The sequence below is a fragment of the Dysidea avara genome, chromosome 1, assembly GCF_963678975.1.
Source record: "Dysidea avara chromosome 1, odDysAvar1.4, whole genome shotgun sequence".
In the NCBI taxonomy this organism is placed as follows: Eukaryota; Metazoa; Porifera; class Demospongiae; order Dictyoceratida; family Dysideidae; genus Dysidea; species Dysidea avara.
In genome coordinates this window covers 32,472,684-32,490,837 of record NC_089272.1, presented here as the reverse complement: position 1 = coordinate 32,490,837, position 18,154 = coordinate 32,472,684, and the positions used below count along the sequence as shown (strand labels likewise).

At 36.5% G+C, this 18,154-nt stretch overlaps 1 protein-coding gene across 2 annotated transcripts in view; it reads right to left on the bottom strand.

Moving 5' to 3' along the window:
- Window positions 1-18,154, bottom strand: part of LOC136249743 (adhesion G protein-coupled receptor L3-like) — a 156,664-nt gene that overhangs the window by 39,445 nt on the left and 99,065 nt on the right. For both annotated transcript variants that reach the window (XM_066041853.1, XM_066041857.1), the window contains 9 exons: window positions 15,829-15,897; window positions 14,067-14,184; window positions 11,077-11,217; window positions 10,954-11,023; window positions 10,144-10,258; window positions 10,022-10,080; window positions 9,803-9,926; window positions 3,899-3,990; window positions 2,388-2,499 (listed from right to left, as the gene is read on the bottom strand). In XM_066041853.1, the coding sequence (XP_065897925.1) occupies window positions 2,388-2,499; window positions 3,899-3,990; window positions 9,803-9,926; window positions 10,022-10,080; window positions 10,144-10,258; window positions 10,954-11,023; window positions 11,077-11,217; window positions 14,067-14,184; window positions 15,829-15,897 (900 nt within the window). The remainder of the gene's footprint in view (window positions 1-2,387; window positions 2,500-3,898; window positions 3,991-9,802; window positions 9,927-10,021; window positions 10,081-10,143; window positions 10,259-10,953; window positions 11,024-11,076; window positions 11,218-14,066; window positions 14,185-15,828; window positions 15,898-18,154) is intronic.

Here is an 18,154-nt window from a genome sequence, read left to right as displayed (position 1 = left end):
CATAATTCTTTATACAAACTAATAAATATAGAGTAGATGTTGCATATATGAGACACCAAAATACAACCACATGCTATTCCCGAAGGAAATAGTTGCTGACCTCCAAATTTTTGGTGCGTGTAGTGTATCTACCCTAATATCTTTGGGTGGTATTCAATCATAATAATTATTGTTTAGAGCAGCAAAGTAGACAGTAGAGCATGGTATGGTCAATAACCCAATTATGGGACTTTGGATGGGTTATGAGACACGTGCATTCAACACTTCGTAAAAACAAAAGTAAATCATCCAAAGCATTGAAACTTGGGATGTAGTTACAGTCACTATTGCTCTATTTATTGGTGTAGTACATTTTTCAAAATCACGGTATACCAGCAAGAAATGCTGAATAAACAAAATACAGTCAATTAACCAATTATGGGACACTTGCAGCAATTATGAGACACTTGGCTTTAAAAACGTTTTACTGCATCAATTCATGAGTGAAACATATTCTAATACCAGTTTCAACTCACTTATGATGTTGAACATTGGAAAAGTTTTAAGCCACACCCCCTTTATTCCGCAAGTAATGCTACTAACAGAGGTTAGTGAGATGAATTTTAACCAACCAAACAGGTAAAATTTTGGCGTTTCTCACATCTGAAGGTTCTTAGAGTACTCATTCTAGCAGAAAATGGAGCTAGCTAGTATTAGTATACATAGTAGTGCGAAAATGTGCAGCGTTCAGAATTTACCTGATTGCAGTTAGGCCAAATTTTGTGATAAATCATATGTATTGCAAAACCAGGCAACTTAATTTAGCCCATATTTACATGGTATGTTAACTTCATCATGGAGGGTAATTGATGCAAAAATCGTGGTGATTCGTCAAGGTGTCCCATAACCTCTGCTGTCCCATAATACCAGCACGTACTCTACTACTGTAACAACTAACCTATCACAGCACAACTTTCTATCCTATGACAAACTTAGCCATGTGGTACACAAGGAATAATACACTCCATACATAAACGAGTGAATTTATTAGAATCGCTTCATTTTGAATAATAGGTTAATGAGTTGTATTATGACTTGTAGCTGGCTGCTACTAAATTCTTGGATTCTGTGCTTATTAGAAACTATATTTTAAACAGTTAGATTAATTGTTGATTGTTAGTTTGATCGTTTCTATTTATTGTCACTGACAGGTCTGTCAGTGCAGGTAAGATCAGTATAACTGCATGGATAGATTACTAAGATGATTAAATATAGCTATAGTGATATATAGCACTTCGCAGTGTAGTTCCCTGGGGATTGCATTATCCAGTCATAGTTTCGGCCGCTTTGAAATGCAACATCAGTAGCCTGGTTCAGGTATTAATAGCTGACAATACGGCCTCTAAGACATGAATAGCCTTCTCTTTTGCTACCTATGAAGCAAAATGTGATACTGTAATGTTAATAATAGCAACATATTATAATTGCAGTTCTGGAGGATGGGCTAGGAACGGCGGTTAGCTACTCATGGCTGATGCTGATCCAGATAGAGGCTGTAGCTACCCGTAAAATATATAAACATTGTTAACATGTAGCTAGCTATTACAGTATATAAGTTCAGTGATACATCATGCTTTGTTGTGCTTCATAAGGTACAGTAGCTACAGTGTACGTATAGTGTACAAACGTAATAAAGTACTACAAAGTAGTTACGGCAAAATGTGGACAGGTTAACGACTACTGTAAACCACGCTACGTCAAGATTCGTATTGTACATGCTAACAATATGAAAGTCAACCATGAATTCCTGTAGCCACAGTGTCACGTACTAAATGCAACCCGCCACGCATGCTCGTGTGGCCACATGCGTGTCAAGGAATATGCACGCATAGTGCGTGTGAATAACTGTTTCACTCGTGCAACAAGACACGTGTTCCGATGCGTGTACACCAGGCCAAGCTTGCGTCTGCGTGCTTCACTCCACGCGTGTGGAAATCACACAAAATGCGCGTGCTGTGAAGTTATTTTTGAGCTGTACTGTACACTCTGTCACGTAACAAATCATATCTCAGTCACATAACACATTATATCTCAGTACCAGGATGGAATACAGTGTATCTGTATAATATCAGTACCAGGATGGAATACAGTGTATCTGTATTCTGTAACCTGCATTATGAAGCCAAGTAATTGTTTAATGTGTGCTGAAAATTGCATGGTAATACCAATTTGTCATAAAAAGTTATGGGTTACGTAAGTTTGAAAAAGTATGCAACTTTTATGTGCCCACATGCCCTGTTTTTACAGGCCTAGTCAAATTTGTGTACATAATATACATATATCCATTCATTATTATTATACTGTATGCAGCATGTATTCATAGAATACAAACTAATACAAAGACATACTTCACTGTCTACAGCTGTTTCTGCACCACTAACAAATGTAACCAATGCTAATAGGAGGGCAATTGAGAGATTTAGATGAATTTTGTTGTGCTTTGCTTTGAATGTAGTTTTCCTATCACCAACACAAAAACATAATATTTACTTCTACATAATATTATACAGTGAAACCTCGTTAATAGGGCCACCTATGGGACCCATGATAAGTGGCCCTATTACTGAGGTGGCCCTATTACCGAAAACCTTATTAATGCAGCCATAAAACAAAATGTCCTTATTATAAATGAGGTTTTCAACAAACCAGCAACTGTAACATCAGTATACAATTGATCTAACTAAACACACTATGCAGAGTTTATCACAGAGAAAGGTAGGAGCATACGATGTACCAATTATTCCAGCAATACTTGAGACATAATGGCTGGAAAAGCATGAAGTATACTGCCAGAATAATGGTACTGCTTTCAGTAGTTAAAATGTGCACTTAAGCGCAGCAACTTTTGCAGTGATACCTTGACTGCCTGTTCAGCTGGCCTCTTTACTGAGGGAACATTGTATTAGTTTTACCAGTTTGGTCCAGTGGTATGTGGCCACTGGCCTTTATAATGAGGTGGCCCTATTAAAGAAAATTAAATAAATGTAACATAATGGAAAATATGTTTGGACTTGCTGGACCTGGCCACTATAATGAGGTGGCCTCATTACTGAGGTGGCCACTAAGTGAGGTTTCACTGTACTTATAGGCTTTTATAACTGGATAGTTACAGTTGAAAATTAAGATTCAATATGCAAGACACAAACTGATAACTTAATTTCATATCAAGCAATTCCTTTAAAGACTTTGATAATGTGATTCTTTATTTAGTGTTCAGTAATTGGATGTTAAGGATATGACAGTTGTTCTCCAAGAACTATTGCATGACCAGTTGAATACGGCGATAAACCCAAGCATTATACTGTAACTCTAAATCAGAACTAGTAATATGAAACAGTTGGAATGAGAAGCACCTCCAATCAATTTAGTCACTAAAGGAAAACAAATGAAGTATATAGTAATCAGCTACAGGGAAGCCATTTTGCACAATTACAATTTCACACTTCAGGCTGCCAGTGAAAAGAGATATAACACAAAAATGAGGACAAAAGTACATAAGTCTTTGCATTGTACGTGCTGTGGTATGCCTAAATGTACTGGTCAGGCTGATGTGACATAATAATAAAAGCAAAAAATTCAAGCCTGTATGTAGAGATTATGCTGGTGTGAAGGAATTACAGTAGTCAATCATTCAAGCGGTCATCAGAAAATTTTACATAAAAAATTTTGTAGCAACTTATTGAAAGCATTTCAGGCCACACTATAGTGTTTTCTGCACTGCCAAGGTGCAATGAAGGTTTTGTGAGGCTATGTCCTGATCATATTTTTGTTGTGAGAAAGTGCAAGCCTCTGTGATTCCTAATGTACAGCTGTTCAGTAATATTGTACTGAATGATATACATATTTAACATAATTTTACCTTAACCATATAATCGCCCCAATGGTCAGCAGAAGGCATACTATGGACACTGCACAACCAATATAACTGACTATGTGAAGTTCAATAGCATCCTAGTAATATGAAACAATAGATGCACAGTAAAAGTATTTACACACACCAAAGTGCATCAATACATGTATTATTGTATTTTACATACATATAACACAATGATGTTTTACTGTAGGTCAGATGATAGCTACAGAATAATTGCTGTAGCCAAAATAAAAGTGCTTTCGTGCAGTCTACATGCACTGTAGCTATTCATTGAACATTAGTATAGGCAGTAGACATGAAGCAAAAGGAAACTCTAATACCATGGAACCTCAGTTATCTGAACCCCACTTATCTAGATTCTTGATTAACTGAACTATGAAAATGATTGCTCTATTAGAGTAGTGACTGTTCCATTAGGGTAGTTGAATACTACTGATAATTTTATCAAGGTTCTTTATGCTATTTTAAGGTTATTTATACACAGTTTCAGAGATGTGGACTTTTAAGACTTAAAAACTATCTCTGGTCCCAAGGGATTGAATAGCTGAGGTTCCACTGTAATGACAAAAAATCCATCATTTACATGTAATCTGCCAGAGTAAATTTCTCTTTTGCAGTGCAGCTATAATATATAACTTTGTACAATATGAATGACACTGTATATATGCAACGGTTATTGTACCTGGCGTACACTGTATGTGGTACTATATTTTACAAGTGAATATCAAGACACACGGTAGTGTGTCGTGCGGCCCAAGAAGCCGGTGCGCCACACCGTGAGTATATTTACAGGAAGAAAGTAAACGTGATTTTCACACCTTTGTAGCTCCGTGATTCCTTATCCGATTGAAACCAAAGTTGCTACAGAAGTGCCGGCTAGGTAAGGGAGTCCACATTCCAGAAGATCGCTAAAGCCATTTCCGAGATACTAGCGGCCAAAGTTTGGGTTTTTTTCTTCATTTTTTCTTCTTCTTTTCGCACATTTTGAAAAATCCGCCATAAAACACGAATGCGTGCTCCAATTGGGCTGAAATTTGGAACACGTAAAGGGCTCATTAAGGCGAATCTCAGTACCAAGTTTGGTAAGAATCCGATGAACATTCACGGAGTTATGACCAATTATTTGCGTAAAATTAGGTCGAAGGTCTGTCACGCCCACAGGGTAAACCGCTTGAAGGAATCAGCTGAAAATTGCGGGTAAGTAGAATTCTAGGAAAGCGGGAACGGGAACGGAAAGCGGAAACGGAAACAACCAGCGGAAAATGCCTGATAAAAAGATCACCATGCCATTATAAAGGTTGGATTTTATCGCACAATGCTTATTTGCAGCATTGTTGGATTCTTCTGCTAAAGTGATCGAAACACTTTAATAGAGCAGTCACCTGTAGTAAAATACTCTAATAGAGCAGTCAAAAATGTTTTGTTACCTATCCCACCAGAGACCTACATTGATGGCCTGTGAATTGATGGGCTATAGCTGTCATAGATTAGATATAGACTAGCTAAGTTTCATATCAGTATTATTTTAATGTTTAATAGTTGAATATTCTAAAAATTTATAGTTTCAAAGGAGTAGCAAACTTTTAATGTTGATGACTTAGCTAGTCCATACACCAAATATATGACAGTTATAGCCCATCAATTCACAGGCCATCAATGTGGATATCTGGTGGGATAGCTAATAAATTTTTTTGACTGCTCTATTAAAGTATTTTACTACAGGTGACTGCTCTATTAGAGTGTTTTGATCATTTTAGTGGAAGAATCCAACAATTACCATATGCGAGATCGAGATACTCTAATAGAACAGTCACCCTAATAGAGCATTCAGCTACGTTTATAACTTACTCCATTATAGGGCTGAACGATACTGCCATTTTAGTATCACAATCGATACTAAAGTCACTATTCACGATACTGAATAGTTCACGATACTTACAAACAAGTCAATCATAGCTGGTGCCACATAGCTTATTGCTCAGCATTCCTGTAGGAAGTCCTTATAGGTGATAGCAAACTATCCACTATCATCCTTGTTTACAGTAATAGTTATTGTAACACATGCTTTGAGGTTGTTATGGTGTTCACACCTCTCTGCAGGGGAAACCAGATGGGTGGACTTTATCATTTACAAGGATTCTTAGCTAAGTACTGCATAACAAATGGGTTTTTAATGACAGTAATGTACAGGCATGGTATCACGATAGTTAATAACAAAATATCGCGATATCGATACTTTCAAAATATCGCGATATATCGCTAAAACGGTAGTATCGCTCAGCCCTACTCCATTATAGAATTATATGACATTGCAAGTTATTCTGTAGGGAGATCAGCTACAAACAGTTAATCATATAGACGATTCAGCTACAAGCAAGTCACCCTGTAGAGAGTTCAGCTACAAACTGCAGTATGTTACTATAGAGATTCAGAACATTATAAGTCACACTGAAGAGAATTCAGCTATAAACAAGTCACCTTGTAGAGACAACAAGTCACTCTGTAGAGAATTCAGCTACAAACAATTCACTGCATAAAGGATTCAGCTACAAAAAAGCTACCCAGTAGAGAGTTCATCTAGATCAGCTACAGACAAGTTACTTTATGCAATGTTCAGCTACAAGTAAGTCACTCTGTAGAGAGTTCAGCTACAAACAAGTCACTCTGTAGTACAAACAAGTCACCGTGTAGCTGGAGAGTTCAGCAACCAATCAAAAAAACCACTCTGTAAAGATTTCAGCTATACAAACATATTATAACTCTATAGAGAAGTTATAACTCTATAGAGAGATAAGCTAGAAACAATTAGTCATCCAGTAGAGAGATCAGCTACAAGACATCACCTTATACAGAGTTTAGTTACAAAGAAAACACCATGTAGAGAGTTCAGCTGCAAACATATCACCCTGTAGAGAGTGCAGCTATGAGCAGATCACCCTGTAGAGAGTTCAGCTAGAGAAAGTCATCCTGTAGAGAGATCAGCTAGAAGGATCACCTTGTAGAGAGTTCAACTACAAACAAAATCACCCTGCAGATAATTCAGCTACAAACAAGTCACCCTACAGCTAGAAGAAGTTACCTTGTACATAGCTCAGCTACATAGAAACCATCATATAAAGAGTTCAGCTGCAAACAAATCACCCACGAACAGATCACACTGTAGAGAGATCAGCTAGAATAAATCACCTTGTAGAGAGTTCAGCTACAAAGAAACCACCATGTAGATAGTTCAGCTGCAAACAAATCATCTGTAGAGAGTTCAGCCAGAAACAAACTCACCCTGTAGAGAGATCAGCTAGAAACAAATCACCCCTTAAAGAGAGCAGCTACAAAGAAACCATCCTGTAGAAAGTTCAATTACAGACAGATAACCCTATAGAGAGTTCAGCTAGAAACAAGTCACCGTGTAGAGAGATCAGCTAGAAACAAGTCATCCAGAGATCAGCTAGAAACAAGTCACCGTGTAGAGAGATCAGCTAGAAACAAGTAACCTTGTAGAGAGATCAGCTACAAAGAAACCATCCTGTAGAGAGTTCAATTGCAAACAGAAAACTCTATAGAGAGTTCAGCTAGAAACAAGTCACCGTGTAGGGATATCAGCTAGAAAAAAGTCATCCTGTAGAGAGATCAGCTAGAAACAAGTCACCCGGTAGAGAGATCAGCTACAAAGAAACCATCCTGGTGAGAGTTCAATTGCAAACAGAAAACTCTATAGAGAGTTCAGCTAGAAACAAGTCACCGTGTAGGGATATCAGCTAGAAAAAAGTCGTCCTGTAGAGAGATCAGCTAGAAACAAGTCACCCGGTAGAGGGGTCAGCTACAAAGAAACCATCCTGTAGAGAGTTCAATCGCAAACAGAAATCCTTATAGAGAGTTCAGCTAGAAACAAGTCACTGTGTAGAGAGATCAGCTAGAAACAAGTCATCCAGTGATCAGCTAGAAACAAATCACCCTGGTGAGAGATCAGCTACAAAGAAACCACCTTGTAGAGAGTTCAATTACAAACAGATAACCGTCTAGATAGTTCAACTAGAAACAAGTCATCGTGTAGAGAGATCAGCTACAAACAAAGTCATCCTGTAGAGAGATCAGCTACAAACAAGAGAGAGCTCAGCTAGAAAACGTCACCTTGTAGAGAGTTCAGCTACAAATAAATCACACTGTAGAGAGATCAGATAGAAGAAGCCACCTTGTAGAGGGTTCAGCTGTAAAGTGTCACCCTGGAGAGAGTTCAGCTAGAAAATAATCACCCTGAAGAGAGTTCAGCTACAAAGAAACCATCCTGTAGAGAGATCAGCTAGAAACAAGTCACCTGTAGTGACATCAGCTACAAAAAACCATCCTGTAGAAAGTTCAGCTACAAATAAATCACCCTGCGGAGAGCTTGGCTACAAAAAATCACCCTGTAGAGATATCAGCTACAAACAAATCACCTTGTAGAGTGTACAACTAGACACAGGTCACCCAGTAGAGAGATCAGCTACAAGAAGTTACATTGTAGAGAGATCAGCTACAAGAAGTTACATTGTAGAGAGATCAGCTACAAGAAGTTACCTTGTAGAAAATTCAGCTACAAAGAAACCATCATGTAGAGAGTTCAGCTACAAACACATCACCCTGTAGAGAGATCAGCTACAAACAAGTCACCCTGTAGAGATATCAGCTAGATACAAGTTACCTTATAGGGATCAGTTACAAACAAATCACCCTGTAGAAATATGTGTTGGAAACAAATCACCATGTAGAGAGTTCAGCTAGAAACAAGTCACTCTGAAAAGAGTTCAACTACAAACAATGGGAGTTTCAGCTACATTTCAGTTATGTATAAGAAGTCACCTTATTACCTACAGTATGATTATGTTTCATTGTTAAAGGTTAACTGCAGTGGAAATTTTACCTACCATTTTTAATGTCTGTGTATGTTTATTTACTCATACAGTGCACAGAACAACAATTTTTATAATGATATGTTGTTGTGTTGACAAGATATAAACCCGCAAAGATGTTGAAACGTCACTTCCTAGAATTCAGCCACAAGTCTTTGATGTTGATTGCAACGTCACGGTCAGATCCGTTGAACTGCTGACTATGCTAATTACCAATGGCGAACGGGTGAATGATCTTGCTCTGGTCTTGTTTTGTAATGAAATATTGCAGCTGGTGTGTTTAAACTTTGTTTTCAGAAGCATGAGAACCTGTAACATGTTTGTTCCGTTTCTGACGCATGTGAAAGAACGTAATTTGTTCCTGTTTAGTGATATAGTACGCTAAGGTGCCTGGAAAATCATCACGAAGGATGCACAAGGGCATATGCCGGTGAAGAAGCGAGTTTTGTCAAAAAGAAGGATGTGGCAGCAATGCTTAAGGTAACATTGAATGTCTGCAATGGTTAGTCAACCAAAAACTGTACTCAACATTTCTTCCTTTGTTCCACAATTCCTGCAGAAAAGAAAAAAAAACAAGTTAGAAGGAAGCACCAAAGCCAGTTAATGGCTGGCTTTGTGGCTTGCAATACAAAAAGAAGTGATATCTAAACCAAAACAGCCAAGCTGTAAAAAAAGAGTGCGGCCCCCAAAATGGCCAGGATGAAAAAAGATGTGAAATCCAAGGTGGCGGCCAAGAAATGGCTGTGATGGTAGGTTAATGGCAAAAATTTTAATTACGACAATTCAGGTGAATTCAGGTGAATTTGGTACCGAATCCTAGTGGAGGAGGCAACGCAAATTCACCTGAATTGTCGTAATTAATTTTTTGCCATTAACCTACCATCACAGCCATTTCTTGGCCGCCACCTTGGATTTCACATCTTTTTTCATCCTGGCCATTTTGGGGGTCGCACTCTTTTTTTACAGCTTGGCTGTTTTGGTTTAGATAATATATATACAGTACCTCATTCATTGAACTAACTAGTACAGAAAAGCTTGTTAAGTGTGTAACTCTACATATCACTGGAGGACTAGGATTGTTATCTTGAATTATCCCATCACTGGACCATCCTCCTGCATCATCATTGCTATATACAAAATATGAGAATGCGTGATACAGGTATCATGGTAATATGCCTTCAAAATATTGACTTTGCAGTCAATCAGTATGATACATATGTACCTTAAAGTCGAAATATTGAAGTCCCAAAAAACACATCGTGTAACACCAGTGGTCCCCAACTGTGCAATAAAATTTTTCTTATAAAGCAACCACGTATGATAAGTTGTGCTTTAAATACTTACATTAAATATTAATATCACATGTCTATCATCTTGTGTAAGGTTAATTGGACCTTGTGAAAACTGAGTTGAAATAACTACACCAGATGATGATGGTCCATATGTAGGAAACTGCACACTAAAGGAAGAATAGGTTTGTTGTATATTCAAATACACAAAATACAACAGACCAACCATTAAAATGCATGGCATTAAAGTGTGAGCATTTCTTATCAATAAACACTGTACAGTAGTTCAAAGACTACTATAATAAATAAGCTAATAACAATAACAACAAAATCAACATAATTAGCAAATACAGCGGAACCTCAATTATTTGAATCCTTTGGAACTAGAAATTCCATATCTCTGGAAATGTGTATAAATAACCTTAAAATAGCATAATGATTTCTATTAAAATATCAGTATTATTAAACTACGCTAATAGAATAATCACTACTCTAATAGAGCAGCCATTTCCGTAGTTTGTTTAACCGAGAATCCAGATAAGTTGGGTCTGGATAACTGATGAGGTTTCACTGTAAGTAACTGCCACTTATGATTTTTCATCGATTTAAATTGTAGATATGCCAGGGTTAATGATGTGTGCATCTCTGTCTGTATCTGTGTGTCTGTATTTGTGTCTGTGTGCCTGTGTGTCAGTGTTAATATGTCTGTCTGTCTGTATGTATGTGTATGTGTGCACATATACACCTGTAATGTATGCATGTATACTATATGTATACTGCACTTGGTATACTGTTAGTAGTAGTAGCTACAGCGCATGAGCAAGTCAAATGATTTGTTGAACTATTTGTATATATTCATTAATACCTCAATGAAGGATCACTGATATACAACTGTAAATTGTTAGCAACAAAACTCATTACTGGGACCACCAAATCTAAAATATGATGAAATATTGCATACATTGTTATTCAGTGAAAATATCTTCACTTTCAGTTTCTCTTTGATGAATCAGAGCATTTCTTGGTATAGTGATTTGTGTGCCACTAAACATTGTTGCCGTGGTGTCATTGGGAAACACTATCATACTAATCATACTGGTATCATCTTCCACAAGTTGAGCTTCAACAACTAGAATCAATAGAAGTTATGTACTTCACAAAAAGTCTTCATCATTATGCACAAAATATGTACACAAAGAACCAGAATACAAATGACAAAAATTGTGCTTAGTGCTAAAATATTAAGATGTGCTATAAGCATATATTGCACCTTCGTAATAAATAGCACAGGAATTGCACTGTACCATTGTACACTTACAGGCTAAAATGTAACGCATATAGAGGTTATCCATTTACGTCATTTTAAGTGAGTAACGGTACCATTTTTGAGGAAAAACAATGGAACCCATACAAGAAAATGAAACTTTTTGCAATTTTGCACAATTGAAGAAAGACTTGGGGGAAATCGCTACACTGAGTAAGTTACTTATATTAATAGCCAATTGAAGAGTGGGAATAAAGAGGAGTGGGTTAACTTAGCTGTACAAACCAGCGAGCAACTGGAGTTAATAACCCTGTTTCTTCCAGCTGTGAAACAATATTACTAAGCAGCAAACAACATAACAAATGCACCACAGCTTTCTTGTTTTCACTAGCATTCTCCCAATTGTAGCTCACACTTGCTTCGCATATTCATGAAGATAACCTGTAATTATATGGAAAATATTTAGTGTGACGTCAAACGGATCACCTCTATACAGTAACTTGACATGGCTATAATATAATACGCAGTGCCACATACATACATACACACACGTACATACATACATACATACACACACATACATTAGTACGTATGTATGCATGCATGCATGGATGTATGTAGGTACGTACCTACCTACCTACATGCATACATACGTACGTACGTACGTATGTACATACATACATACATACATACATACATACATACATACATACATACATACATACATACATACATACATACATACATACATACATACATACATACATACATACATACATACATACATACATACATACATACATACATACATACATACATACATACATACATACATACATACACACACACATTCAGTACATGTATACATGGTGCTTATTATGACAGCAAAATAGGAAGTTTTAATTGAGGTGCACAAAAGTGGGTGTATAAGAAAGCAAATATTAGACAGACAATGTTATTTGTACAGTATAATAATCAGGGCTCCCGGTAATTTTTTAGAGTATACTGTCAAACTGCAAGTACAACACAGATTTTGTCCTGCCAAAACATGTAATTGAGGAGGTCAATGGAAAAAAATGGGTAATCCACATTTAAAAAAATAAAATGGGTGTGTAGTGGGCATTGAATAGAATTTTGTGACATGCCTGAATTGTTGTAGGCTAATATAAGTTTAAATTTGGTTGTGACTTGAACTTTAAACCCTGTTGTTACATTTTGGGAAACATTATTAACATACCTAACCAAGCAATTTTGTTTTTACATAATGGCAAGAGTTAATAATAGTAGGGAGGGAGAGTATCAAACACTCAATAGGCCTGTGTAAAATGAGCACGTAGAACATTCAAATGGCTTCTTAGTCAGACGTGTTAACAAACATAGAGTAAGAGAGCCTTTCAAGGCCGCCACAAGTAATTGATACACAGAATAGATATCAAGCCTTGACGTCTGTGCGTGTCTTGCTGGGTAACCATGAATATCTGTTTGTTATTGAGCGTGTAACCATCCACTAGAGAACTGCAACTCTGGATGAACCGCTTCGAAATTCGGTCAGTTCTTCGACAGAACAGTGACCCGTTTCAGTTGAAAGCGTGCTCAATTCTTGAACGAGTATTTCTTCCCCCACATCATGGCAGGCATTTATTGAGATGCTTCTACTGACGATGTTGGTTGAAAGCAAGGCTCCCAGCAATCTTCATGGACACGCCAATAACTCTTCCCTTCGCTCTTCTCGAGACGGTCTTTCACTTCTCTTGTCCACACTACTCAAGAGGCTATTGGATATGCATACTGGAGTAGACATGTGCTACAAGTATGGGCTGTGTAGTACCGATAACGTAAATATCGGATCCGTGCAGTCAGCTAAAATATATATTTTCACATTAAAACTTTGAGAAAATACGAAAAAGTACGGTGATATCCGGGTTGCTCTAAGCGCTCATTTAACACAGGCCTATTCAGCATTGGATACTCTCCCTCCCTACTATTATTAACTCTTGATAATGGCAAATCTCAAAATGTGGGTTACCCCCTTTTCCCACTGACCCCTTCAATTGGACTGGTACCCAGTGTTAAGCCTTCAGTACTCATGATGCTATAGTCATGCCAAAACTCAAAAGTAATGTACAAAAGTCATAAAATAATGTAACACACTGTTTCTAGCCAAGTACAACAGTCTTTAAGCTATTAACTAAATGTAACTTCATGTATCCCACAAGTCAAAGGTAACACTGGATAATATGGTTTTAAATTCATTTTGCACATTCATAGCCGACAAGTACACATTGTAGGCTGGTGTTCAAACCTCACTGTTTTGGCTTGAGGTAAAGTTTGTGGCCAAAAATCATAAACAAACAGCTTAATTAAATATTACTGCCTTTGTAAGGCTACTCTCCAGCAGTAGTGTATATAGCACTCTGATTTATCCAACCACAATGTCTGGACAGCAATATAATTAACCAGTCAATGTGTAATATTGATGGGAAATTGGATGATTGATGAAAGTTATTTAAGCCCTGATAATATTGTTACATTTACTGCTCCTTGGCTGATCATCAACATTTAGTATCTAGATACTTTAATAGAGCAGTCACTTACATTTGATACATTCCATTAAAGCAGTTAGCTCATGAATAATATAAACCTTGAATTTTGAAGCATCACATTATGAATAATTGGACTTATACTGTTCAACTACAAAATCCCTGTTTACTCACGTAGGTTCTCATTAGGAATGGTCCTGTTTTCATTTGTAGCAGAAGTGACATTCCCAACAGCTACAACCAAATTCTCAGTACTTCTCAAAAGATCTTCACCAATTGTTGGCAACCCCATCTATCACAGCAAGCTGATGTTTATAGAAAAAAAAACTCTTAGCATACAAGAAACAAACTGTAGTGTTCACTAAAGTGATTATAGAATGAATCCTTGCAATGTAGGCTTATACCAATTATGGCAGCATCATTTCAAGCACAGTAAAAGAGTCAAGGATTATACCAGGATTATTAATAATATGATTTTCAAATTTTAATTAACATTTGCAATGCACATGCAAAAAGACAGCCTAACATGAACATACTACACAGTATAGTGTTGTATTTCATATGAAAAATGTGTGTTTTATTACTGTTTGTAGGTTGATTATTCACACTATGAAAGGTCAAGATACTCTATTAAAGTAGTCACTTGCTCTAATGCAGCAGGAGACTATTCTATTCTCTTGAGCATAATCGTTTTGAAAGCATAATGTTCAGCATAATGATCTTGACATTTTAACAGGTCTGGACTTTTTGATAATACTCAAAAGAATAATAAGTTTTTACAAAGAATAACATCTAATGTAGTGATACCGTATAACAAGTTACACTACTGCACACCTGACCCATGCACACAGTATTATGTTACTACAATATACACTGTACAGTGTTAGGTGAATCCAGCTCTTGTATCCCTACACTATAACATACATACATATGAACTGGTACCAGTCTGTATATCTCATTACACACTGCTTTAATGAGATATACGCACTGCTACCAGTGCGTATATCTTGTTAAGGCAGTCATTAACTCAAAACATTTTACACCTTATAAGAGTGCACACTATATCCAGAAATCATTAGATTTCTTTGATGTTATACTGTTTGTTATCTCTCTTCTCTTATACAGAAAATCAAGCAAGCTGTGAATGTGGGATTGAATTTTGCCAAACAAGCTGTGATTGTGAGATTCAATTTAAAAACATCAACTGTTTGTTTTGCAGTTTTATAAAAATAGTAATTAATGAAACATAATTAACACTACAGTCTCTTAAAAGTACTATAGCAATTGTAAAATAAAACTACTGTTTGATGTATTAAAATTGAATCCCGTAATCATAGTTTATTTGGGAAAATTCAATCCACAATCACAGCTTACGTGGTTCCCTAAGGGTATAACAACTAAAGATTTTGCCAATTAGGTAACTCTGCATGCTAAAGTAGAACACATTAGTTAGCTATACCACGGACGCTTGTGCTTTGCCTGTATATATGCACTTGTCCTTGGGCCCGCGGCCCTTGGGCACCTGCATATATATTAGGTAAAGCACTCGTGCCTGTGGTATAACTATTACATATAATGTATAGTGTACAAAAAATTTATGAGTGCACACTGTACGCACAGCTTATAACCATGTGGTCAAAAAAACTGGAAAATATTGTAGTAAGTATGTAAAATTTAACATGACTCAGAGCTTTTATTCCATTATGCTGTGGCTATGCCATTTCAATGCTCTTATTAAATTAAGTGATTCCGTACTATACTAGTGCAATTTGCAAAATACAGGGATTCTATGCTGACATTAAGTGTAGTGTAGTGTAGATTAAGTGTAGTTTGCATACACATACTCGGGCCTGGTTGCATATTATTTACCTTGCATACAGTGTATTCAAAAAAAAGTTTCATCATACTATCAATATGCAGATGCTTTTAAACTCACATTTGATGACTGTAGAAATGATTCTCTGTTTGAATCATTCAGCAAATTACTGATTGTTGTTGCCACATCCTTTTGGTAATATACAAACATATAATATATTATAGCTAGCTAGTATTGTAATAAAACTAGACAATATTATTCACAGTATTTCAAGCAGAATTATTTAACTCCAGTTCGATATGTGTTGGAGTTCATTAGTAAGCATTAAATACATAAAGTTTCTTAACCCTTAAACCCACATCCGTTATATAAAATGCAAGCACTGAAAAATGTAATTTATTGCAACGTAATAAATTGAAGTTAACATGCCTTGGTGTGGGTGTTGAATGGATACAATGGAAACCTATGTACCATACCACAGTAAATGAAGCCAGTATCCTTTAGTAATAAACTAGTTTTTCAGGTAAACTATATAATTAAAATCAGCAACACAGAATCCATGAGATGACTGTAAGGTCCATTAGAGCAACATTGTACATTAGCAAAGTAGCCCATTTATAGCACCACAAACTGAAATCAATGCATTTATTGCATGTAAAACTTGAACAAATCTTGTAGGATACATGAAATGTAATGACATCATAATGATTCATTGTAATAAACTGGCTTGACAGGTTTAATATCACGAGATCATGTCATAGTGCATGGCGTGTTTATGGACAGAAAACGTTTGTCCTTGGTGTCACTGGAGAGTCGCTACTACTCAAGATCAATTTGCAGAAGAGGTAATGAAGTCTAGCGGAAGCGGCATGGTGATAAACCTGGGTCAAATGGACATTGTGGACGCTCAGCTGTGTGAAGGATGAGTAAGCAGAGCTTTCTACCGATTCTGTGACTGTTGAGTGGGATCTCTTAGCTAGGCAATGGCTACTGTTAATGATTCCCGGTGAGTCTGTTCCAGTATAAAACATTTATAAAATTTCCACGTACTGTTGCAGTTACAAAGTGTTAAACTATCATGAATATTGCATAATTGAAATTTAGCTGGCATCTAGTTTGACACAACATATTGTTGTGGTTGAGCATTTCCATTGTTTTAAGCAAATTTAGCTTTATTGTAGCGTAGTGCAGAGTTGTATTACCTCTGCTTGAAATTAAAGCTATTCGTCAGCTGCCCATGCATATAATTACCATTTAACAAGCAAAGCCTTATATGCATACAATTGTACATATTGGTATTTATCTACACTGGTTGTAGATATGCAGTTCAGCATACCATAGATAGTAAATTTGTGACTGGGCCTGCAAAAACAGGGAATGTGGGCACAAACTACATCCCATCACTCTACTGGTCATATCTCAGTATTGGAACAGAATATTTGCATTCTGTAACTTGCATCACAAAGCCAATTAAATGCGTACTATGAGCTGAAAATTGCATTGCCATAGCATAATGGTACAAAACGTTATAAGTAATAAAAGCTTGAAAAAGTAGGAATAAATCGTGTGTCCACATACCCTATTTTTGCAGGCCCAGTCACATTTGAAGATATACATGATCGTTATCTTCCACAAGCCTACAGCCAGGCGTATGGCTATGTTCATCATGGTTTGCACCTTTCTTAACTTGCCGCATAGTAGACAAGCACCTATGTCAGTCCACGAGCAGATTTTTTTTGTTGATAGCGCATTTCTTTCATCTCGCAGTTTTGTGACCAATGTTTTGACTGAACAACACTAATACTTGCATTGTCGCTACCTCATTGTAGGATTGGTTACTGAGGGAAAGGGATGGTCACTGCTTGAAGGTTCTTAGTTTACTAATTTGTTAAGATGCCTTACTCTAGTTATACTGATAGTAAAGTGTCAGTAAACTTAAGTATATGGAACATAATTATTTTACTAAGTTTTAAACTCTCAGTAAAACATCAGTGAATGCGGGTTTACTGAAAAACTACTAAAATAACAAACAATTAACTGTTCCATATACTGGGGATATACCACTGTAGTAAACTAAGATACTTCAAGCAGTGGGTATTATCGGGCACTTTAATACTAAACATTGGCTTTGATAAATACCGCTAGCTAGGTGGCTTGTATTTTCTTTATTGCTTATTCAGCATGATTTTCTTTATTGCTTATTCAGCATGATATTTGCATGCGTGATATTGCACACATGTTGTTGCATCCATGATGTTTGCATGTGTAACTGTACCAGGTACAACTTTCTTTATGGCACTAAAAAGACTGATCTTAATAATTTCACACACATACATAAATACACAATCACATAATAATTACAATCAATCATAAGATTAATATTAAACAGTTACAATCAATCATAAGATTACAATTGATAAGAATAAATAAGTTCAGTTCAGTTACA